The sequence below is a fragment of the Hippocampus guttulatus genome, chromosome 4 (assembly GCF_054856545.1).
Source record: "Hippocampus guttulatus isolate MCC_2025c chromosome 4, RoL_Hgut_1.0, whole genome shotgun sequence".
Classification (NCBI taxonomy): domain Eukaryota; kingdom Metazoa; phylum Chordata; class Actinopteri; order Syngnathiformes; family Syngnathidae; genus Hippocampus; species Hippocampus guttulatus.
The window spans coordinates 22,896,241-22,921,430 of record NC_141264.1 but is presented as its reverse complement, the minus strand read 5'-3'; the positions used below and the strand labels follow the sequence as shown (position 1 = coordinate 22,921,430).

The 25,190-nt window shown below is 41.6% G+C and overlaps 2 protein-coding genes across 3 annotated transcripts; both read right to left on the bottom strand.

Annotated features, from left to right (window-relative positions):
• Positions 1-2,258: 2,258 nt before the first annotated feature.
• Positions 2,259-18,989, bottom strand: cald1b (caldesmon 1b). 2 transcript variants are annotated; one of them, XM_086108455.1, is made up of 17 exons: positions 18,956-18,989; positions 13,403-13,499; positions 12,424-12,546; positions 11,760-12,105; positions 11,510-11,551; positions 10,838-11,416; positions 10,692-10,727; positions 10,454-10,521; positions 9,677-9,923; positions 9,478-9,603; positions 8,024-8,067; positions 7,863-7,935; positions 7,490-7,606; positions 6,745-6,909; positions 5,803-5,877; positions 5,571-5,605; positions 2,259-4,238 (listed from the first exon to the last, which is right to left on the bottom strand). In XM_086108455.1, exons 2-16 carry the CDS (start codon positions 13,474-13,476, stop codon positions 5,573-5,575), a joined length of 2,148 nt encoding a protein of 715 aa, XP_085964581.1. In that variant the 5' UTR covers positions 13,477-13,499; positions 18,956-18,989; the 3' UTR covers positions 2,259-4,238; positions 5,571-5,572. The 2 variants fall into 2 exon arrangements, with proteins under 2 accessions (XP_085964581.1, XP_085964580.1); XM_086108454.1 differs by lacking the exon at positions 18,956-18,989 and adding an exon at positions 14,188-14,400.
• Positions 18,990-19,881: 892 nt separating this feature from the next.
• On the bottom strand, positions 19,882-24,507 carry bpgm (2,3-bisphosphoglycerate mutase). The gene is made up of 3 exons (XM_086110088.1): positions 24,408-24,507; positions 22,917-23,533; positions 19,882-21,099 (listed from the first exon to the last, which is right to left on the bottom strand). Exons 2-3 carry the CDS (start codon positions 23,515-23,517, stop codon positions 20,924-20,926), a joined length of 777 nt encoding a protein of 258 aa, XP_085966214.1. The 5' UTR covers positions 23,518-23,533; positions 24,408-24,507; the 3' UTR covers positions 19,882-20,923.
• Positions 24,508-25,190: the final 683 nt, after the last annotated feature.

The window sequence follows — 25,190 nt, the reverse complement described above, 5'->3', positions numbered from 1 at the left end:
CATCTTTAAAAAAAGAGAGAGAGAAAAAACGGGCATTATGACTCATGCAGAGTTTATTATTCCATCATTGGATTCTTGTCGGGCTTTCCAGCAGATACAGTATTTCCTCAACTAGCGGCTCCACCCGATAGACTTCATTAATAGTTTGGTGCTGTGGTCGCTCAAAAGTGTTGTGGGGGGGGGGGGGGGGGGGGAAGCTTGAAAATAGTATAAAATTTGCTCACATGTGTAAAATTGGGGTGGCATGTTCTTATAGCAGAATAAAAATATGTAAAAAGAAAAAAAATAGAAATTGTGTTTTTAAAAAAAATAAAGGTTCCAAAACTAGATTCCTTTAGTGCTGAATAGTGATAAATAAAAATGAAAAATTAAAAAGGACAAATTTAAAAAGCATTAAAATACTTTTTTAATGAAAGTTCATATTATAAATAAAACCAGAAAAAAACTTAAGCTAAGTTCCTGTAATTGGGTTCCAATTAAATGGATATTTACAAAGATGACAGCCATAAAAATAATGTTTGGTATTAAAATATAAAAATAAAAACTCAAAAGAAGCAGGCCTACCTGTTCACTTCTTCTTTGGATGTATTTGTAATATACTGTATATTGTAATAAATATTTGAAACATTGATGCACTCATGTACTGTAGGAGAAGGGGAATGCTCTTACCTTCTTCCTCCCTTCACACGAAACATAGAAAATAAAATGAAATACAAGTTAGTTCTATTTACTACATCGACATTCAAAATATATCATGCTGTATCATATATCAGTGGCGACATACTGAGTCTCTTCATCCATGACCTCTTCTGTGTCAGACATGTTGTTCTTGAGGCAGGCTCTTAAAAATAAATCCTTTATTTTATTTTTATTTTTTAAACAAAGAGAAATATTTCTGATTAATAAACAGCATAGTGACGCATTCACACTGTTTAAAAGGAGACGGTCCACTTTTAGAGCGCACACAATGACCAGTGCAACGTCACCCTGGCCCTGGGGAGATGCAAATGCGTGCTGCTGCAGATCTATTCGCTATCAGATGACATATCATTTGAAATATTATATTTATTTGAGGACTTTTTTTCTTTGTTTGTTATTTTTTGCTGTCTTTGCTCCCCCAACACAGTTTAACTTGGCCTTATTTCTACCATCCAACAAAAAGCACATATCAATATATATAGTATATATTTTTAAATCTGAAAAACAATCCAAAAATAATGTTTCGTTATGTTTCTATAAAAATGTACATTTAAAAAAAGCCACAAAATATTACAATTATTTTTTTTCTAGATTTCAAAAAAACATTTAAATAAATGTATTTTTATTTGAGATTGCCTTGAAAATTATCGGGGTTGGGCGAGCACCGATACCGGGTATCGATATCTGGCTGATACCGGCCTGATTTTAAGGTTTGGCTACTTGTGAAGGCTGATACCTTTGGAAAAAATGCTTTATGTTCACAATTGTTTTTATCGTTGTCTTAAATAAAATGTTAAAAAATACAACTTGTAAGTAAGTACCTGTACTGGTAAAAAAAAAAAAGTGGTGTCAAACATCCCTGAATATTATATTTTATAATAAAATAATAATTTTACTTACATTAAGGATAAAAATGCAACCCAAAAATCCTCACAAAATTAAGTCTATTATCTATATTTATTTTGATTTCCTGAAGAAATACATTGATTAATAGTTTGTATGAAATAAAATGACAAATAATTTATATTTGATCATTTCAATTAAAATCCAATCCTGAAAAATCTTTGTACATGGAATAATAGTGTTAACAATGAGCGCAAATTAAAAAACACTTTTTTCATCAGAGTGCAAATTTTTTCATCAAATACATCATATTGTTTTCCATCAAATTTTTGTAAATTGCATCGCAAAAGACTATCATTATGAAAAGATATTCATACGCCATTGTCTAAACAGCCTAAGGTTGTTTTCATTAAGGTTATGCGGAATATTTAATTGCTGTATCATTAAATCCAGCTTCAATTCAAATAGTCCTTACCTGCTAGCTGAGCGTGTGGCCGACTTCACCTCCCTGATCTTGACAAAGTGCGCCCCCCTACCCCCCCCCCCCTGCAATCCAAGTACACGCCATGCACTCGTCCTGCCTGTCCTTTGTGCTCATGTGACACGAGCGCCCTATGGGGGAGCATGGCCGCTGTAGGACAGCTGCGAGCCCTTTGCCCAAGTCATGCAAATCGAAACGCACCACGGTAGAAACAAAGGGAGACAAGACCCTTTTTTTTTCCTTCTTTATTTAATTTTTTTTATTGCGAAAAATAAAACAAAGCTTCATCCAACACATCGTTTGGACTTACTCGTGCTCTGCAGGTTGAGGCTGTGTCCACATGTACGCCGCCGTTTTTACACAAATGCAACAAAAAAACGTTTTTATTATTTTTTTGGTATGCTTTCAGTAAAAGGCATAAGTTGCCACAAGATGGCGCCAAAAGTCGGAATTGGTCTCAAGGAAGCATTGGGTGGTGGGGTGTCCGAATCCTTTTTTTTTTTTTCACTGAAAATCTCACCAATTGAAGTGAGTTGAGGAGTTTCATTTAGACATAAGTAGTGCTTTGCACATTGAACTTCAACTTAAAGATATACAGTACGTACGTCTAAGCAACTAGCTTGCTTTGTGGCGCTAGCTAACGTTATTGCCATCCATGTACCGGTAATGAAATGATTGTTTTAGGCCAAGAAAGACAATTTGTCTTGTGTACCAACACTTGTGTTCATGTGGACGCAGCCTGAGAGAAACACACTTTGAAGACGCGTGCCACAAGCAAAATAAAAAATGCAGAGTCATTGTAAACACAGTATAGATAGAAAAATTCAGTGGAATAGCTCAAAGCCAATCAGCAAAAAGTCTCATAACGAAAAAACTTTTAAAGGGGAAGTCAACAATGTTCGATGCGCTTTCACTTGGTCCAAAACGCTTTTCGGATTCCTATTGAGTTTGTGGAATATGAGTGAGGCAGCAAAATCCAGACGTTTTTAGCCATCTCGGCCATTTTGCCACTTTCTATCGCAGTTGCTCAGGTAAGAACCACTCATGGCTCACCGGCTTTCTCTAGCTGAGCCGTGATTGGTCGTTACCTGAGCCCTTGAGGCACGACGATGTCTTTTTCAGTCAGCAGCAAGTGCCAAAATGGCCGCCCCCCTGAGATGAACAAAAACGGGTGGATTTTGCTACCCAACTCATATTCCACCAATACAAGGTCAATCAGAAGGCCATGTTTCAGACTCGTGGGGCTGCATAGAACATATTCTTCATATTCAAAAAAATATTTGGCATTGGCTTCCCTAATTTATGACATTAAAATAGGTAAATTTGACCCACAACATAACAAGAAGTTAGTGAGTTCAGTGCAATTTAGTGTGATATATACAGTACATACGGTATATTAAGAAACATTTTTTGAAAGCTTCTCATTTGATCCACAATAGCATTAGCGTGAATGCTAGTTAATCTGCATAAACATATATTTTGTAATTAGCACATTATTTCATTCTTTTTTTTTAAACAATTGATGTATTTTATAAATGAAGTGAGGTTTTTTTTTGAGAGAATTAAAAGATGAAACGCTAGCCGCATGACAACACGGTGACGTTTTGACTATATTCGCATTGACATTAGCATCGACACCAATTCTGTTTAGTCGGAATGTCACTTTTTTGTCACAGTGATCCGTGACGAGTCTAAAAAACATTTTTGGGTTGCGCAAATTTCATATAATAATAGTTCAAATATTCAATTGAATAATAATCAACTCAGTGGTTGCGATTTACTCTTTCCTCAATACTACAAGTGCAATTAGCGCGTTCAACGGTTCACAATTTTAATTATTATTATTATTATTTTTTTGTCTTTGATTACCTATCAGTAGAAAAAAAACATTTCATAACAAAATTTACGCAGCTTAGCGGCCTGTAGTCTGCCTGGCCTCGATTAGCTCGCAGAAAGCAGTGAGAGCGCATACGGCAATGAGTCACAAAATGGAACGGCGAACTGCAAAAGCTCATAAGGCGGAAGAAACATTTCGACCTGTTGACAAAGACTTCAGCTCTCGGCTGGATGGTGATTACAGTGTTTGCTCTCCTTCAGCGTGTCAGACCGTTGTTGTTGTTTAAAGCTGTCAAGGCCACACAAACAGTGGTTCATCCGGGTCATGTGATCCTCTTTCTTGACATCAAGCTTGAAGGCAGGCAGTGAATATTTGATGCTGGAGGGTGAATGAAATGAGAGACACAAGTCAGATTTCAGTGTTAGACCGGTGATGTATTCTGTGGGAAATTGTAAAATTTCACTTAATTTTTGTTCATCTGCTGGCGACGACCACAAATGTAGTATACTAGTAGCTTTTTATGACATTTTTGTTGTTTGCCATGAGATTTTCAACTATAAATCATATGCCTTGGTTTACATGAAAATACCCTAAAACTTGAAACTTTCCTGGCAACCAAATATATGTTCATCAGTGTGCAGTATTTTCCTTTGCAGGACTATATATATCATATTTCTTGTTGAAAGGCGGAAAATTCTAAGACTATGACAATTCAGTGGAGAAAATGAATGGATTATCAAAAATAATGACCGATTCATTTGACACTCGATTAGCTGTCGATTAATCGTTGCACTGCTGTGTTACAGAAACAAATGGTAACCCTTTCATGCACAAATAATGATAACCTCTAACCTGACAACCCGATAAGCTGTGCACTGCAGTAACCGCTGTCCCTTGAAAGGGTTAAGGCCCAAAAAAAAAAAAAAACCCCCAAATAAAAAATCACACAAAAGTGTATATGTACATTACATATGTTATAAGTGTGAAACTGGATAATTTCCCACGTGATTGGGAATCACCAAGCTAGATGACTCTGTTGCGTGTGCACTAAATAATGCCAACAATCAATGACGGTCCCATTCAGTGTGACCGAAAGGTGTAGCCTTGTCATCTGCCCTTTACTTCAGTCCTCCGCGTTCTATTTCCGATAAGGAACAAATGCCGACCAAGGGTCGAGTCGAGAAGACTTTTTAGCCACAACTGATGTCTGCTGGCTAGTTTGGAGTGAAAAAATCTGCTCGGGTCAGTAGCAGAAATGTTTTTGTTCCCCCCCCCCCCCTCCCTCCCCCCAGCGTTAAGTGAATAAGCTCAAAGTACTTTCGCTGAGTTGTCGCCCGCTTCCTGCTAAGCCAGTGAGCTGTCAGATGTAATGTGACAATCAAGCAGCTGCACTACGGCATGTGTAACCGACGGCGGCAGTGGCGGCGGGTGACAACACGACAGTCACGCAGATCAGGGGGGTTCTTGTGTGTGTGTGTGTGTACAGTACTAGGAAACAAGGTCACGGCTTGTTTTAAATTTAGAGTGGTTTCATTTCCAGTGGACAACCACTCAAAAGACACAAAAGACTTGGGTGGGTCGACGTGACTCTGAGGGGAAGATCCGTAAATCAGCCACGGGTCTTTTGAAGGACTCTGATGCGCATAAGTATTTACATTCGATGCGGCAGCTGTTCTAATCACATGATACCAAGATGATTAAGAAACTTACTTTTAGGCAAATTTGCTTTTGACTCCAACCACCACCTGCAACAGTACAGCGCAATTCATTCATCAGGTGAAGAATTTTAATAACATTAAAAAACAAACCAAAACAACGTGTTGGCAACTAATAGAAGTAGCTGCTGTGTGTGTGTGTGTGTGTGTGTGTGTGTGTGTGTGTGTGTGTGTGTGTGTGTGTGTGTGTGTGTGCGTGCGTGTGCAATTGTGCGTGTGAGTGTTACTTTGGCTGGCGTGGAACTCTTCTTGGTCTCCCACATGTTGCGCTTGTTCCCAACGTCACTTTGCTTATTCACATCCTGTGACGAGTCAAAACAAAGATTGCATATTGAGCCGCCATTTTTTTTCCTCTAAAGTGATTCCTAGCACGAACAAATGATGTGATGAAGTGCATTTTTATTATTGTTGAGAATAACAAGAGAGTGGCCACATTTTGGCAGCATAATCTACAGCCACACCAACAAAACATTTGCTGGTCGGTTAATAACGTCATTGATCGGATCTTCAAAATCCGACATTACAGCAAACACAATCTTGTCCACTCCAGGGACGTTCTGTGCTGTCATTGGGGTTTCCAAGAAGAAGAAAAAAAGGTCCATGAAGGAGTCGATGAGTGCAGATTTCCAACAGGGGGAAGTGTTGCCTCACGAGAGAAGCACAAGCTTACTGGCTGGGAGGCTAAAGATATTTGAGCTCATAAAGTCGAGCTCAAAAAGACATTGTGGGTGGGGAGGATGTGGACGCAAGAGTTGACCATATGCAGCCGCGTTCGGCTTCGAGAACCCTGACGCAACACCCTTTTGCATATACCCATCGTAGAGGTGGGGGGTGGGGTGGCATTACGTCATGTTCACGACTAAGTCGGCTGACCGTGTCAATGTGACAGCTGGGAAACAAACTGTGTGCGCAAAGACCGAGGATGGTGATTCAATTTTTTTAAAGCATTTTTATTTCTGGAGTAGTGCGTTAGCAAAAAAGTTTTTTCCAATTTTGTTTGGGTTTTTTTCCGTTGGCTTTCATTAACTACAGTAACCTTGTTGATAGTGAGAGACTTTGGCATACATCCACCTCACAAGAATTCCATTTTGCATCGTGTAATGTTGAAACCTGATGTTGACCGTGTACATCATATCACAACCATGAGAGTGTTGCGGCGGATATTTTACATTTGTGCGTGGTTGTGCAGAAGGCTGGGATTTATCGGGCCTCGCTGCAGGCTTTGTCGCCACCGCTGCCTCTGGTGGCGGTTCTGACGCGGGAGGCGCCGTCTTCTCGGCCTGTGCTGCTTTCGCCATCCGGCTGGCGACGTTTCCTTTGATAGACACCGTATCCTGGGGTGGGGGGGGGGGGGGGGAGATTGGTACCTTGAATTACAAGCTTAATTCATTTCATGGCAATACCCGCAATTTAAAGCTGTCATATCCCAAATCAACTTTCCCCATTGAAATGAATGCAAAGGCCAATGATCTGTTCCAACCCCCGAAAAACACCAACCACGTTTTCTAATAACCCTCATACTTAAGATCAATTAATATTCACTATTTTCAAGTCAAAATCAGTTGTTTGGAGGTTTATAACAACTGCAATCTTGATGCTAGTTTTATTAGCCCATCAAAGGTTTTTTTGCTTGATGTTTTAGCATTAAGCTAGCTGAATTTCATAAATAACTACACAATATTTGATTCCGGGTAACCTACACATCATGGTTAGAAAAAAAACACTCGGGAAGTCAGAGGCACCAAGCTACTTCCTGTTAGGCCGCTTAGCAACCAGTGACAATTATGGCGGCGAATGCCGCACTGAAACAGACGTGATGTTAATTTCAAACCCTTGTAAAATGTCAACTCGTAACCTCAGGCAACGCTGTATTTCATAATCAGGGATGTGGTGAAGCTTTTCCAGGGTTAGCACCTTATTTGCTGGAGTCTCGGACACGTTGCCACTCTCCCACATGCTCTTGATGCTACGCGTGCCCCCTGAGGGGATGTCAGCCATGAGAGGTTTGGGAGATTTCACATCTTTGTTCCCCTGCGGAAAGAAAAGAAGATGGCTTACGGTTTTTGGAATTATGAGAATACATTTGTAATATTGTGAAGAAAGTCTTAAAGATGAAATGCAAATGCACTTAAAAAGTAAATACAAGAAAAAAATGAAAGCATTGAAATGGAGGAAAATCATCTGATTGAGCAATCAAAAATAATGTCGTAATACGGGATAACAGTTGTAGTCGCATGAGGATAAAGATGGTCTCGAAAAAAAAAAACAACATAAGGTGGAGCATCACCTGCACGGCCGAGGCGTACTGTTCGAGTCTGCTTCCGATCTTGGAGACGATGGGGGCGTGCGATGCTCTCACGCTGGACCCGGGCAGCAAAAGTCAGACTCATGGGGACGCTTCATTAGGCACACCTGCCCCGCGTCCAAACGATCCCCCAAAATTCTCACCTTTTCTGCGCCGACTTGCTCAAGAATTCCGCCTTCTCCCCGATCTGTTGCGAAAAACAATAACGCGCCGTTACGACACGAATCGGAGTCAGCTGCCAGCAGGTTCGCGTCGCCCCGCGGATTGTCGAACAGTCTGACTTTGTCTGCTGCCAGGCGGTCGCTTTTGATTCAGGGGAACGTTGCGTTCTCCTGAACTGAGATGGTGGCCAGCTTGTGTGAATCATTTTGAAGCGCCGCTTGAAATGTTTGTTGCTTGCTCGAGTGCTTGCAAGAACATCTGGACGCCAGTTGAAAGCGGTCGACGCAAAGTTGAGCGCAAACATTTGCAAGTGTGTCTCTCGATGTTGTACAACAAGTCCCAGTGAGATGGACAACTGTTGACTCCATGACATTTACTTTGAGTAAGTGAGCCCAGTCACTCGGAAGCTCGAATGTTCAGAGGAAAAGTCTGAATTTGACGAGGATGAAGTTAGGATGCGACAACAATGAATTAGAAATTGGGGTTGAATGAATTCTATGAATGAATCAATGAAAAAATAAAATAAAATCAAAAATGGAGCTGCTACATGTTGGCCAAAAATACTTTTTCACAAAAGAAACATTTTTCATGAGAAATTTCAATGAGAATCAAGTCGTCACTTTACAAGAATAAATTAAGCATTTTTTTTTTTATGAGGAAAATAGTCGACATTTTATGAAGCCTCAATATTATACAGAAGATTTTTTTTACCCCCCCCACCCCAAAAAAAGCTGCGCTTGTATGAGAAAGTCGGACTATTGCATTGTACAATGTTATTTTACACACTAAAAAAAAACTAAAACAAAACTATGAGGATTTTTTCCCCCCTCAGAAAATAATTGCAAACATACAAAATTTAAAATGTTATCATCTGAGGAAAATTGTAACTACAGGAATGAAATAATTATATATAAATATACAGTATAATACAAGTAATTATGTAATACATGGGGGAAAAAGGGATGTTTTCAAAAAGAAATCAAGATTCACATATATATGGTCTGAGATGAAAATTCATGTTTATCCCAAAAAGCCATCAATTTGTAATCTTACAAGAAAAAAGATGAATTATAATTTGGAAATTATATTATTAAAAATAAAGTCATAGTATAATGAGCAAAGAATCTGTTTTATTTTTTCAAAATCATACAAAAATCAAATTTATGCCAATCGTTGGAATATTCCAAGAAAAAAAAAAGGTCATTCACGAGACTAAATTCCACATGAGGTAATTGTCGAAAAATAAACCGCATGACTTAAATTTAGTCGCGTTATCGGCCCGCAAGTATGAGATGCCGCGCTACAGTGCAGACAAAATATTTTGATACATATTTACAAATCTCACTGCTCGTCACGTTTGACCATTCCACCCCCCCCCCCCCCCCGTTTTGTCCACGGTTTCCCGCCGCGCGATTGCCGGGGACACATGGCTTACCTTGGATGAACCTTTGGGGGTGATGGTGAACGAGGGCTTCACGGGTTCTTGCTCCAGCTGTTTCTTCTTCTCCGCAGCCTCCGCTCTCCTCTTCTCAATCTCCTCCCTCATCCTCTTCCTCTCCTCCTGCGGCGCAGACGTCCACGCTGGCACACTTGCGGCCGAAGAACCCCAAAAGTCACAAGAAGTTCCCTCTCACCTGCTCTTTGCTTTTTTTGTCCTCCAGCTCTTGCTTCCTCTGCTTCTCCTCCTCCCCGAGGACCTTCTTCCTCTCCTCCCTCTTCCTCTTCAGCTCCTCCAGCTCGGCCTCGGCGTGGTGCTGCTTCTGTTTCATCTTCTCCATCTCCTCGCTCTGCGTGTCGTTCCGCCGCCTCTGGAGCTCCTGCAGCTTGTGCTCGGCCTCCTGCCGCTCGGAGACGTCCGACCCCGTCGAGGGTACGTTGTCCCTACCGGTTAGAAAAGTGTCATTTTACAAAAAGAAAGTCTTGAGTTTTGACGAGAGCGTAGTCCAGATTTTGCGAGAACGCTCACAATCCAATTTGTGATTCGGCAAGGAACAAATCACAGTCGTAAGAGTATGATCACCATGTCGAAAGTAAAACGTCACAGTCGTACAGGGATAAAGTCAGACTTTTACAAGAATAAATTGGTGAATTTTACAAGAAAATAGTCAGACTTTTACAATCGTCACATCGCTAATGTGGCGCATACCGGTGACAAATTCCTTGTGTGTTCTACATACTTGGCCAATAAAGATGATTCTGATTCTGATTCAACAACTTCGAAAAGGAAAAAAAAATGTATCAAGTGTGGATTATTTTGTGACTTTCATTTTGACATGCTTTCAGATGACAGTATTGATTTATAGTCCTAAATCAAGTGACTTGGCCCGAGTGGTACCCCCCCCCCCAAAAAAAAAAAAAATAAATACAATTTTACAATTATCATATTCGGTGAATTCTCTGAGTCGTTTTACCTGGATAGCTTGTCAGGTTTTTTCAGTTTATTCTCAATGAGCGCTCCATTCGGTTTGGTCGCTGCATTCTTGGGGGCAAAAAAACAGGACAAATTGTAGGTCCAAAAACACAATAAATAATTTTTTAAAAAAGACATTATAAAAAAAAAAAAGATTTTCATTTTTTATGTCAAATGTGTTTGTATATATATATATATATATATATATATATATATATATATAATATAAACTTCTTTACCTTATCTTTGATCCCCACTCTCTTTAGCTTGTCATCCTTTAAATATAATAGTGATATAATCAGTAGTGTATCCACATTGTACTGCAAATTGATGACTTCCATGATATTCGGCCAAATGTACATCGTAAAAAATCAAAGCGTCAAACCTCCTCTTTCTTCCTCTTCTCCTCCATCTCCCTCTTTTTGCGTTTCTCCTCCTCGTCTTTTTTGTTCCTCTCCTCGGCTTCCTTTTTCCGTTTTTCCTCCTCTTCTTTCTTCTTCCTCTCTTCCGTCTCTCTCCTCTTCTGCTCCTCCGCCTTTTTCTTCCTCTCCTCCTCGGCTTCTTTCTGCCGCTTTTCCTCCTCCGCTTTCCTCTCCTTCTCCTCCATCTCCCGTTTTTCCTGCTCCTCCTTCCGTTTCTTCTCCTCCTCCAGCTCCCGTCGTCTTCGCTTTTCCGCTTCTTCCTCGTCTTTCCGGCGTTTCTCCTCCAGCTCCCGCTTTCGCGCTTCCTCCTCTTCCTTCTTCCTCCTCTCCTCCATTTCCCTTTCTTGTCTCTCCTCCTCTTCTTTTCTCTTCCTCTCCTCCTCCTCCTCTTTTTTCTGCCTGTCTTCCTCTATCCTCCGCTTTTCCTCCATTTCTTTCCGCCGCCGCTCCTCCTCTTCTCCCTCCCTTCTCCTTTGCTCGCTTTCTGCTTCCTCATCAACATCGGGAGCAGCCGCCTCCTCTTCCTCAGCTTCAGCCGCATCCTGCGAAAGAAGCGGGGGGGGGGGGGGGGTTGTTTCACTTTTCCGGAGTTAGCAAGGAGGAGTTAACCGAAGAGTTTGGATGAAAGAACAAACCTCCGTTCTGGAGGCGAGTGTGATCGACACCTCTACCGGCTCCTATCAAAAGATTTGAGATACACACAAATGTGAACACGTCTGCTCAGTGTCGAGCGGAATTTAATGAACAACAGCTCCAAGATCTTGGTGTACTTTTTAATTGCTTTGTGCTCGGCGTCTACCCGGAACACATCAAAGACATGAGTTCAGCGCCATAATTTGCAAAGAGACATAAATACATAATTGGTGTCTGGAACCATCTTATTACCTCTTCCTCTTTCTTTGAATCGTCTTCCTCCTTCTTCCAAGAGGTTGCGTCAAGCACGTCCTCTTGGACTCGTTCCTCCTCCTTCCCCTCATCCATCTTCTCCTCCTCTTTCGCATCTCTCGGCCTCCCTCCGTCATCGTCATCGTCCGCCCGAGTTTCTGGTGATTCGTCCAGCCCGTTGGCCGCAGCGAAACTCGGGTCCAACTCCTTCTGCCTCTCGATGGCCTCCTGCATCCTCTTCTGCCTTCGCTCCTCCCTCTTGGCCAGACGCTCCTCCAGAGCCTGGTCGTCGTCCGCCGCCGCCAAACTCATGGCCGAGGAAGCGGAGGCCTCGCCCGGCGTCACACTGGAAGCACAGTTTGACGCCTTGACATCAAGTTTTAATCTCATTGACTACCATTGACGGCTGTAGACGTCAAAGATCCATTTTTTTTCTGGCCTATTGTGTAATTGTTTTCATACATTGGGCGCACCGCATTATAAGATGCAATCTACAATGCATCCACTAGATGGAGCTATGCTCAAGGAAATGACAAGAGAATGAGCAGCATGAGCAGCAACACAATTCACTTAACCAACAGAAAGTTAGGGTTAGGTGAGGAGAAGTTGTAAAAAAAATCGTTGGGTTGTGTTCGCCGCCCGCGCGATGCCTTGCGTTTCTTACTCGTTGGCGCCGATCACGTCGCCGCTTCCGAAGTCTTCCGACTCTCTCATCTTCTTCTCCTCCCTCGCGCGTCTCCTTTCCTCCCGAGCCGCCTCCTCGTCGTCGTCGTTGGTGTAGCCCATTCTGTCAAAGCCAACGTGCGCATATTTGATGTGTTGTGTTCTACAAGTCTTGTGTGTCTTCTTCTGTACCTCACGGTACAGTATCCTCCAGGGTGGTGAGATCAGATTAGCTCTTTTTGGGGACGGGGGGGTTCTAAAAATGGTTTGCTTTTCTTTTTTCATTACATTTGTAATAGTTTTAGTATTGTATAGTATAGGCTTTTTTTGTTAGTGTTGTTTTTGTTTTTTTTATAATATTTGGCAAGGGAGGTCCAGTGGTCCAGTGGTTAGCGCGTCAACCTCACAGTGCAGAGGTTGTGGGTTTGTGTGGAGTTTGCATGGGTTTTCTCCGGGTCCTCCGGTTTCCTCTCACATTCCAAAAACATGCATGGCAGGCTGATTGAACACTCCAAATTGTCCCTCGGTGTGAGTGTGAGCGCGGATGGTTGTTCGTGTATGTGTGCCCTGCGATTGGCTGGCAACTTGTTCAGGGTGTCCCCCGCCTACTTCCCGAAGACAGCTGGGATAGGCTCCAACACCTCCCGCGACCCTTATGAGGATAAAGCAGATCGTAAAATGGATGGATTGATAGAATATTTGGCAAATTTGTGGAGTGCAAGATCCATCATTAGCTAAATCTGCTCCAAGTGGAATTCAGCCAGAGAGTCTTAACAACTGTAGAAGAATTACTCTCAGGGGACAAGAACCATGGTGGATGTTTGTTGACACGTGCACTATTTTGGCAGCCAGGTAGTGTGAACAGGATTAAGGAAAAATCCCCCTCAACATGTCCGAGCACTGAGTGAGTGAAAGCTGTGATGAAATTAACACGTGAAAACATTGGTGTGATGGACTTGATTCCGTGGAACTTTACTCACTTCTCGGCTTCCAGGCGCATCTGTTCCCTCCTTTGTCTCCTCAGCTCCATGCGGCGGTCAAAGTCGTCATCCATGATAGCCCAAAGATTCGCTTTCTCTATTGGAGACAAAACACAACATGGAGAAGCCAAATATTCGTAAATCAGTCATATTTGTTGTTCTTTGCGGAGGATAAATAATATGCTGCTCTGAGCTCGTCCAAAGTCTAGTTAGTCTGTTTTCAGTTTCCAAATGGCAAGTTGCGCCGAGGGCGTGCAAAAGGAAAGCAAAAATGTGTTTGGCAATCATAAATGCTATTCATTAGCCTGTCTATGGGATTTCAGTTTTGTTAGCATTCAGCTATCATTTTTTGTTCATTTAAATAACGGAAAGTGTGATGCTTTTGGTTTTATGTTTGCTTTGAAAGTAAACTTAGAATAGGGTAAATTGTCAATAAACACCTCGAAGGGGCCTATCTCAAAAAATTCAAAAGGTGACTCACTCGTATCTCAAGGCACCACCGTAAAGTAACCGGTGCTATGATTGCTAATCACAATGCGTTCACATCTTTTTTTTTTGTATTCAAGCAAACTAAATTCACATTCAAAGAAAAAGCCCTTTTGACAATCAAGTTAAATCAACTGATTTTAAAATGCAGATTCTCGATGCCTCCTGCAAAATTAGAAAACACTATTCAGATCAACCAACGAAGAGCATAATCGTACATACAATACAGACATCAGTCCCGAGAAAGTCAAAGGCCCCCCCACCCCCAAAAAAGAGTAAATCAAAGTGCAATTGAGTACCGTAACAGTAGCTCAGCTTTGGTCGAGGGACGCCCGATCGTCTTGTCGCCACATATCAACCCGAGTCTGGATTGTATCTCGCTCCTTGTGTAGCACAAAGAATTCCTGATCCTTTTTCTTCCAGCGACTTCAACTACCACAAAAGGAAAAGCCGCTCCTTCTGGCTCCTCTTCCTCCTCCTCCTCCTTCCCTCAGTCTCACTTTTCACAACTCTTTACACATCAGAGTCGTGCCTCTTGCTCCACATCACCTTGTTTACATGTTTACCCATTCCCTGGGTGTTGTGCCACATTATTAAAAGTGGAAATGTATGTAACCGCATTTAAAACAAACAAAAAAAAAGCTACTTTTGTAGTTTAGTGGTACATAATGTTGGTTTCTTGCACAGGATGTGGGTTTGATTCCCGGCCACTGCCAATCCCAAAACCAGGTTTAAAAATAAATAAATAAATAAAATAGCTAATGGTGTATTGTGTAATGAAGGACAAAACTGTCGCAAACAAATCGTGTGAGTGGCTCACTGCGGCGACAAGGGGGAAAGTCCAACCAACAAATGAAGTAGATTTCAGAGTCTGTCGAGCTTTTGTCACTTCTGCTGTTCGGACTGTCCATCAAACACTTTTCATACTATGAGCATAGATTAAAATAATGTGACTTCCAGGAATGGAGGAATATGAAACCCAAACGAACGCTGATCTTAATGATCCTGAGAAAAACAACCCCCGGCGGGCGTTGCGTTGCCATGGTTTACAGTGAAGCTATTGAGCTTGATTGACATCCTCCATTATGTTGTGTTTGTTATCGTTTCCACGACTTTACTCATACAGAAGATCGTTTATGATCATTAACAAGATAAGGGTGCCATTAACAGTGATATATGATTTCTATGCAGTGCATGATGCCATATACAGTCACAAATAATACACTTTAAGTGAATACATCATCAGGGAAGAATTGTAACACATTTTGTCACATGTAAAAATTCAACACTTAACTTCTGGGGTCAACGAAAATAATCTGACACCAATGTGAAAACCTCAGACAATGATGTCAAAATGTACTTAGTGCCACTGACTATGATTAACTTTTCCCTCTTACTTAAATTTTCCACATTTATTGTTATAATACCCACTCCCCCAATAATCTTGCAATTTGATACGGAGACTGGGATTCCATTTTGAAAGACAAAGAACAATCAGAAAATCATCAACACCATGCATCTAGCACAAACGCGATTGCCCATAAACCCATGTTACATTGATGACTTCACTAGTTAAGGTTGTCCACACAAACCGTCAAATTATGCTCATTAATGGTGTTAGCTAATTTACTAGCCTAAATAGCATGCTAGCACAAATTCATGTGAGATCATGCGAGGGCAAACAAACATGTTAGCACTAGCACTTTCAACAAAGGTTAAGTTATTCAATTCACCTTTTTTGGGAGGGAACATTGTCATTTGGGAAAGAACAACAAACAAACAAAAAACAAAACCCAACAACAACAAAACTGACGCAAAAAAAAAAAACACCATTATTGAAATGAAGCTAACAACAACATTCCATGAGATGCTGCCAAAACAGCAAATAGGCAACATTTTCTGTGAGTAATAGATGAGTAAGTGCTTGCTATACAATTTTAGTGAATACAGTACTACTTAACCATCGGGGTTCTTTATCATGGCAATAAATGCAAAAATTCTCAAGTACTGATGAAAGACAATAAAAAGACCGAAGCAGACAGGAAGTGACCGACCTCTCAGCCTTGTCAGCACCGTAATTCCAGATTGCTCGTGTTTGGCCAGAATCCAGCACAAACACAGTTCTCCTGATTGGCAATCAATTAGTTCTGTCTGGGCCACGTTTCAGAACACGCTTTCACTGTTACGCTGCAACTCTGTATCACGCCAGAACGCAACCGCCTGAGCAATCCAGTCACTTGAGAGTCTTCCATCTGTACAAGCACATCTTAATCAGTCCGTTAGTCTAACCTGTAAAGGCATCATATCTTAATACACTGAGAAACTTTTACGAGGGGGGAGGCAGCACACTTATAGCTGACGAGAAGCATTTACAATCCATCCACAAGTCACAGCGGCTTCCTCGACATGACCAAACATGGTCACCTGGGGGGGGGATAACAATTCCCTAACCAGGAAACAAATTCCAAATTGTTTACATGGCGTGACATACTGTCGTCGACTCCTATTAAAATGTTTGCATACGCTCGAGTTGGAAAGAAGGCTGTTTTGGTATTAGGCCTGAGATTGGAGGGTTCTGGAGGACTCGCACTTCAGCTTTATGTGAAATAAAATCCTCGGGGCATCCAATTTATTGGCAAATTAAGTGATTTTTGTCTGCAGCAGTGATTTGCAAAGAGTGGTCCCACTAATAATTTGCGGGCGCCCTCTAGTGGTAGGCAAAAGAATCACTACGTACAGTTCAGTTGTTTTGAACTTTGAAATTCTTAACGTTTGAGTTTGGTGTGAATAAACATTAATGTAAAAGTGTTATTGAACTTTGAATCATTAGTTAGGTACTTTTTTTGCGTCATTTGTGTCCGCCTCACTTCGGGAGGGGGGGGGGGGGTGTTTTTAATCTAGCTGTGTTAGCTGAGTTAATGAAATGTAATTTGACGGATTTTTGTCTGATTTTGACATTTTTCACTTTTGCGCTTTTACAATATGAAAACTGCATTTTAAAATAGATTATTTATTGTATCATTTCGGTAAAATGTGTTTAATTTTACACCCGGCATAAAGATTTTATGCTGACCACAAGAACTGATGTTAGTTGAAAACTTTAAGAAAGAAGCAAAAAAAAAACGGCCACAAGCAAAATGTTTAGCGTTCAAACATTACAGTGGTTTACGACGATATTAAATAAAACTCTCTTGTTTTATGCTAATTTATTTTACTCTTGGTTATGTTGTATTTACTTAGGGCACAAAGAATTTTTGGGGGTGGTAAAATATTTGAGAACCACTGGCCGACAGCATGAGAAAAGGTGGACTTGCAATTTATTTTCTTGCTCGGGGCCTGACAGGACAGCACAACACATCATCTGGCCCAGTGGTGCGGTCGGCCTCCTTTTAAGGAAGTACGCATGCAGCCGCCCTTGTCGTTCTCCGGTCCCAGCTTCGGCCAAGCTGCAAGGCCATGGATGGAGAGCACCGTTTACGCTTGCAAATATCTGCCGCCGCAACACAAAGTGACCGTCCCAAAATAACCTCTTTCCATTTAGATTGTCATGAATCAACATTCCACGTGCTTCCTCGTGAGACTAAAAGTATGAAAGGGAGGCTAATGGGCCATCTGTACTGTCAATGAATGGCGGATTTACCAATTATGAGGCGACAAAAAGGATCGTTGTCATTAAAATAGCGGCGGCGTCCATACGGGACAAATCGACACAAACAAACAAAAAGTCTTCCTTCATCATAAAATGCCATTTTAGTTGCCTGCAAGACTTTTGGTCTTGTTGCTAGGCAAGAAAAGGTGGCAGCAACACAAATTCTGTGTGACATCTACTCCCAAAATCGTATTGTAAGGATGGTTTCTTGACATGAATTTCATAAAATGCTTTGTAATTTAAAAAAACAAAGAGGGGGTGGGGGGGGGGGGGGTTCCAGGACAGTACCCTCTGATGGACGTAGAAGGGCAATACGGGGGTCATTTTATTAATGATTGATTTATTTATTTATTGCCTATTTATTTTTAGCATTTATTTATGACTTTGCAAGAAAAATTTGCTTTTCCCCCAACTTTCTCATCAGCTGGATCTGGGGCTGAGGGCACCATGAGATGATACTAAAGCATACAAATTCTTTCCTAAATCGTCACGCTTTGGGACTTTAAAGTCCCTTAAATAGTAAAATCAATGTCAGACTTGATGAATGACTCCATTAAAAAAAAAAAAAAAAAACTAACTAGGATAGCCCTGTCTTCTTTCCTTTTAAGCCTCCAATCCGGGCAGTCCTTCTGATTAACAGTCATGCAGTAAATGTAGCATGTAATTCACAAATCAATCAATGTTTTTATGAACGAAGCACATCTCGTGCACAAGGCAATGGAATCGAAACGTTAAGAAAAAAAATGACTAAAACGTTCATAGCTTTTCAAATTCAAAACGGGAGGTGGAAGAACATGCGAGTCTAAACAAGTGATGGTGGATTTACTTTTAAAGAAGGAAGAGGACGCTTTGGAAGCCCAAACACACGTCCACTCCATCTTGAGGGAGCAACACACACGCACGCACACACACACACACACACACACACTTTCAGTCCCAAGCGGCCTCTTTTACCTTTAATACCATCTAAGGAATACGCATGTCCCCAAAGACGTTGGTCCACTGTGTGTGGACCATTTTGCATCCTGCGATCTGAAGTACCGTACTCAATGTATGCAAGTATTTGTAAAATCTGTACCATTGCATTTCTACTCTCTTGTCAGGTTACCTCTATAATAGGACACATAATACAAACTAAGTGAAACATTCATTCTGAACATCATTGCCTTCAGGGTGGTCATCTTTTTTTTTTGTTGTCATTTCGGCTGTTTTTAAATTCAACACTCCTGACTCTATTTGTCTTTGTCCTGACTTAAACGGTCAATAACGGGTAACTTGAGTGGCAATTAAATATGCATATGACAACCGAAAGGAGCTGGAAATTGGAAGTACAAGGCCAATGAGATGGCACAAGTGTGAGTCAAGAATTTTTAGAAAGCAGTCAAAAAGCATCGCAACGGACCAAGGAGGAGACTTACCCAAACAGCAAACCACAGTGAGCAGTTTCCAACTTGAAAACAGGAGCAGGAGAGCAAGCAGAGGTTTTTTTTAGTCCAACGTGAAAGCTTGAGCCCCGCCTGCATGCTTCACATTGGATTTCTGCATATGGCCCTTTTTTTTTTCCAGGATTCCATCCCCGCCACAGAAAGTGTGACCTAAATGTTTGGAAGGTTTATTTTTATTTATTTTCGATGAGGGACCTATATAGCACATCATAATTTCATGCATTCATTGCATTATTGTTACCCACTGTAACAACACCCAATTTTAGCATGAACACTCATCTTAATTCAAAAGGACTTAAATAGTCATTAAAAACATACGCTCACACCTAACTCCACACAGGAAGGCCGCAGCCAGATTCGAACACGGCACCTCTGCACTGTGAGGCGGACGTGCTAAGCAGTCGACCACCGTGCCGCCTAAATACTTTTTACATTAAAAAGAATTTCAGACGTTGCATAAAAAATACCTACCAAAATAAAATCAAGCATTTAATACGGATTGAATGCAAATGTACTAAAAAGTGAAATACAACTGAAGTGTAACTGGGCCGTGACTCTTTCAAAACTCAATGCAGCTCTGCTTACCGTTTGGCTTTGATGTCGTGTGTCACGACTCCCATGACCAGAGTCACTTTTATGTCAGTTGTTCAGTTCAAAAAGTGAAAATCAGGAAGATTTGTGAAACAATCAAATCAGGATAAATTGCGATTTTCGCTTTGAGCTATCGAAATGAATTCAGTTTTCCCCAAGATTTATTGGTATTATGATAGCATGGAAGTTAAAAAAAAAAGTAGTTTAAATCTTGTCCTGGAGGTTGATAACGTTCCTAAATGTAGTCAAAGTAGGACTGAAACAAGGATTTTTTTGTAACATCTTTATTTGCTTCACCCCCCCCCCCCCAAAAAAAAAACAATTTACTTCTTGACAAACACAACAGTGGTTCCTACCTTTTGAGCCCTTTTCCATGAGAATTTAACATGCTACAGTAGAATTTTTTTTCTTTTTTTTTTTGCAGTGGAAAATCTTTTTTGTTGAATAATTTCCAACTAAATCCCAATAATTTACAGTATCTATCCCTCTTCCAGTGCATACCAAACAAAAGAAATAGTAAGCAGTCGGGCGTAATTGCAGCAGATTCCTTTACATTCAAAGATCAGACGGTGCTGTTGGAAGACATACAGTACGATTTGTGGACTCTGAGGTGCCTTCCAGCATTTTTGTGATACAAAATAAATTGAATCAAACTCAAAGAAAACAAGAACAACGCCCCCCACTGACCACCTCACACATCTGCGACAATGTAGCTTCAAAAAAGGAGCCCTCATCCCTGAAATGCTTGAAGGATATCTCTTGAAATGTTTTTGAAATCTACAGGATTGTTCCTTCACAGTGTTGAGAGAAAATGTCCGGACTGTCCTCTGCAAAGGAGTCACAGTCGAGGCCGGGATGAGTCGCACATTATTTTTGTAATGCAAAGAAGGGTGTAACCTCACCTGGAGCATTTATTTAAACAGTTGTGGCATCACCTGTTGCATTTTTGTTTATTTGTTAGTTTTTTTTCCCTTGAAGGGACCAACAATGAGGCATCGGTCCATGCTAAATTGGCACAAGGTTAATAACACTGAGGCTAACTCACAAGTAGTCAAATAAATGTAACCCATGGAACAAAAGAAGTTAAATAAATTCTGCATCACATTTTAGCTTAAATGAATAAATGTTACCAAGGCGCATCAGTGTCGTCAGTTTGGAGACGAGCAACCGAAAGCGTCTTGTCCACCGTGGCAGGTCCGACACACGTGTCCCTTTCACATTAAGACTTTCTCCTCGCTTTCAATTTGTCTCCAGTCACTGTCATTTACTTTTTCTTAATTCTCACATGAAGAAAGCGCTATCCCGTACCAGCTAAGGCCAACGTGACCCGCACAACATCTTACACCCGGTTCAAGTTGAGGCTTTGGCTTTTCCCTGATCCTCCACCTTCTTAATGGCCGCCTGGATTTTTTGCTGGTCTCCCAGGAGCTGGCGGCCTTTCACAGGCTTTAGCTGCGCATCCAGCTCCAGCAACACTGGAATCCCGGTGGGCAAAGTCACGCTGGCGATGTCCTCATCTGAAATCCCTGTCGGAAGCGCATAGGAGCGGGAGTGTTACAGTTGAGCGAGCCAAATTAGACTTTCGGAATGTTTCACGTCTAATATTCAGTGATATACGCAAAACTCTGTTTTGATTAGCAAGTGGGAGTATCGCAGCTATTTGGGTTTTTAAAATTTTATTTTATTTTTTTACAATGGTGTATACATTCCTGATTCAACCATTCTAGGTGAAAATGTGCAATATCGAGAGACCATATTAAAACAAAACATTATGTAGTTTTACACTAAATGTATCTGAACACCCAAAACAATGGCAAGCATGAAATATAGAGAAAACATTGTACATATTGTAGTGGCTGTGTATGAGGTGTCTTTAAAAGGGCGGGGTGCCGCATGACCTCGGACAGTCGTTTCCGCTCGAGTGACGTGAGAAAATAAAAAATGGAGGTACTGTAATGCAGCCGCGTGTGACAGTCGCTGACACACATTCAGCTGTTTATTAAAAAGTCAAATACAAAATGAGAAGACTCGCCAGGAGGTGCTATCGGCCACAACCCAGGCCCAAACGCTCAAATGCAAGACTAATCTGCAAACTTGACTTCGGCTTCTGATGGTACTCACCAGGCCACGCCCCTTAAAGGCACACATCCAACACAGGAATACTGCAGTAGGTACAGTAATAACTGCAAGTATTAAAAAACACTATTTATTTCTTCACACTCTCATTCTATTTTTATGATGCTATTTTGAGGAAAATGGGGGGGGGGGGGGGGTTGGGAGAGATTAATAGCATTTCAATGGGGGGGAAAATGATTCGATATACACGTAAAGTCAAGGTCACACTGCATTTTGTAAACTGAGAACCCCACAACAAATATAAAGTGAGTGAGTGGACTACGAGTACAGTATTCTCAAAGGTCAACGTGGATGCTCAACGTAACCGAAACTAAGTGGCCTTTTTGAGCAGGGTCAAGCATCCCATTTCTGGCACAGCGCGACACTTGACAAGCGCAATCATGTGGGAGCGGCTGAATGAACTAAAAATCACCTATTCACTCCTTCCAACAGACCTTGCACACTGTGGGCCTTGGCCTAAAAGTGGTGAAAGCCATTATATTTAAAAGAAGGTTTTGCGCTTTTGGCAGCGCTGATGGTTTTCACCATGAAACATTCTGGAAGAGCACCATCAGCGCAAAATGAAGTTTGAAGTGATGGAATTGGAAGTGTCACTCAGCTGGATTGCTGTAACACACTTGATTTTGGAGTCAGCCAGTCCTCCAGTTGGTGCTACTGCTCACCTCTTAACTGGTGCTCGTACGAGGGAGCACGTAACTCCAATTTTGGCCTCCTTTTAGCGTCCTTTTTGCTCAGCAGGACAGAGATCTAATTGAGAATCTCATAGCAATGGAAGGAAAGTTTGCTTCAGATGGAACCCGTGGGCAGCAAATATCCATTGTGAGCGCTTTCAGTGTCCGGTTGTCCAGGAAACGGCATACAAATCTGATGCATTATTCTTATTATTAAAACAATGAAAAGAGCATGGGCCCCAAAATCGAACTCTGTGGAACACCACACAACGGTGAGGCAGGGCGGGCCAACTAATTGCATTGGTGTTGCAGTGTTGTGACTCTTTATGCAACACTTATTTGAACACAAACGTTGGAGCAACACATGCAGACAGACAATATAGCAATATTCACAGGTATTGAATACCAATTATTACTACAGCTTACCAAGTCACTTGTGAAACTCTTCTTTTAATCTTTGTGTATTCGCACATTTTTATTTGCGCATGCAAATCTTTTGTAAATCAAGCTCTGAGTGTGTCAACAGTGCAGCATACCTTCCAGGTGTTTGAGCAGGGCCCTGCAGCTGTTTCCATGAGCCGCAATGAGCACCGTCCTGCCTTGGCATATCTCCGGTACCACAGTGCTTTCCCAATATGGCAGCAGCCTGTCCAAGACCTCCTTCAGGCTCTCAGCCCGGGGGAGCTTCTCCTTCTTCACGTCACACGTGCTGTATCTGCGATCGGTGTATATTTCACTGAAGTACGGGTGAGATTCGTCTATTGGAGGCGGTGTGATGTCGTAGCTCCTCCGCCACAGCTTCACCTTCTCCTCCCCGTGCCGGGCGGCCATTTCCGCCCGGTTCAAACCGATCAGGGCTCCGTAGTGGCGTTCGTTGAGCCGCCACGACTTCACCACGGGGACCCACTCCTGCCCCATTGCCTCCAGGACCAGCCAGGCCGTCTGGATGGAGCGGCTGAGGATGGAAGTGAACACCAGGTCAAAGTTGTAGCCCAACTCTTTCAGGAGCCGGCCACAATCCTGGGCCTCCTTCACACCGTCCTCACTCAGCTTCTGGTCCACCCAGCTGCAAAAACGGTTCTCCCGGTTCCACGCCCCCTCCCCATGTCTCAGCAGAAAGAGTTTGTACATGGACATCTCATACACCACAAACCTGAACATACACATAAAGTTCAAATGAGGAGGTTAATTATGATAGACTTGAAATTAGAGTAGTACAGCAAATGATGGGTGTCAAACCCATTGTAGTTCAGAGCTGAACTTGTAAAAATCATACCGTAATTGATATAAGTAGCAATCAATGTATTTCCCCTTAAATGCAAAGCAAAACAAGTACATTAGGAACATTTTATATTCAATGGTTTGACAAAACAACCTCAACTTTTTAAGAAAAAAAATGGGTCTCCAACGTGTGCCTATTGTACATGAAGGCACCGAACTACAGATTGCATTGCATTTTAAAACGGAATGAACGTATGAAGATCTAGAAATTGGGTGAAAAGTACTGTCATGCAAACAAATTCATTTTCATATTGGTTCATTTATAAGCAAGGCCTCCTGACACAGACCAACCAGCAAGGTTGCTAATTTCTGAATTCAGCATTCCCAATAGTTCCTAGTCATTCCAATGCAATTATAAAGTCCTCTTAGAGCTGATGGGAAGCTTTTGAAAAATTCCCGATATTTTGCAACTCAAATTCAATTTTGATGTATGCGTAAAGGTTAAAGTTGATCTCGGGAGGCTGGAAGTGAACCCCTACTGTATTATTATTAGCATTTCTATATGAGGAAATGAAGCAAGCTTCCCCTGTCGTCACGTTAGTACATGCATCGAAGAAGTTATTTGGCGTTATCTCCACTATCTTTGAGGTTTTGTTTCCTAAGGCTTTATTTACGACAACAAACATGGCTGCTTGCACCCCGATGCAAAAAGCACCCCACGCACGTTAGCAGCGTAACAAACAGGCAGCCGGGAGCTTTAAAACAAACAACATGCATAAAACAGTATTGAGAGCAAGACGACTTACCCTATGTGGCTTTTAAAAGCGGTGGGAATGTAGATGCGTCGATGTTGTCAGTATTTAGCCCGGCCATGAAAACGTCTGAATGATGATGATGATTGACAGATCACGGGTCCAATCCGAATAGCGCAACACAGAGCATCGGAGCGTCATGCCCAAATTTGGAGGAAGACGACGCCCATGTTAATTCGCCACAGAGGGAGTCGACGAGGAAAGAGGAGGTGTTGTGTCATGGCGCCAACAACCAAAAGATTTGGTTTCCAAACGGCTAGTTAAGCTCGTGTAAGGAGGGTTCGTCTGGGTAACTTCTTGGTTTTCGAAGTTTATGTTTTTGTTGTTAATTGTTACAATAGTTTGAAACGTTGACATTATCAAATTAAAACACAATGGCGGCAAATAACAATGAACAAATAGGTGGGGGGGGGGGGTCCGTTTCAGCTATCTATGCTTTATTCATCACACATTCTCATCGTAATCAAACCTTTCCAAAGTCATTTGACTATGGCAGAGCAATTGGAAATTAAACAGGATAAATATTTAAAGGATGATTTGAGCCTTCTCCACTGCCGCAATTTGAATGTGTGAAGGGCCAATCGAAAAAAAAAAAGATTGAAACAAGACTGGCAGTAATTTATATTTCAGCAGGTAAGTTGGTTTTAAAAAAGTGAAGTCGTAGACATTCACACATATTTAAAATGATCATTCATCGATTAGTTTAATGATTCATTTTTCTGTTGCTAGCGTGAACAAAACAGACATACTCTTGACGGTCACGTGTATGGCGTAATG

Bases quoted from the DNA above. Each gene is read 5' to 3' on its own strand.
- cald1b (XM_086108455.1), bottom strand. From the start codon at position 13,476: ATGGATGACGACTTTGACCGCCGCATGGAGCTGAGGAGACAAAGGAGG. The intron at 10,522-10,691 runs GTAAAGAAGTTT...TTTGCCCCCAAG, and splicing joins GAGTGGGGATCAAAGATAAG to AATGCAGCGACCAAACCGAA. The intron at 6,910-7,489 runs GTGCTAACCCTG...CCCCCACCCCAG, and splicing joins CCGAGACTCCAGCAAATAAG to GATACGGTGTCTATCAAAGG.
- bpgm (XM_086110088.1), bottom strand. From the start codon at position 23,517: ATGTCCATGTACAAACTCTTTCTGCTGAGACATGGGGAGGGGGCGTGG. The intron at 21,100-22,916 runs GTATGCTGCACT...CGCTTCCGACAG, and splicing joins CCTGCTCAAACACCTGGAAG to GGATTTCAGATGAGGACATC.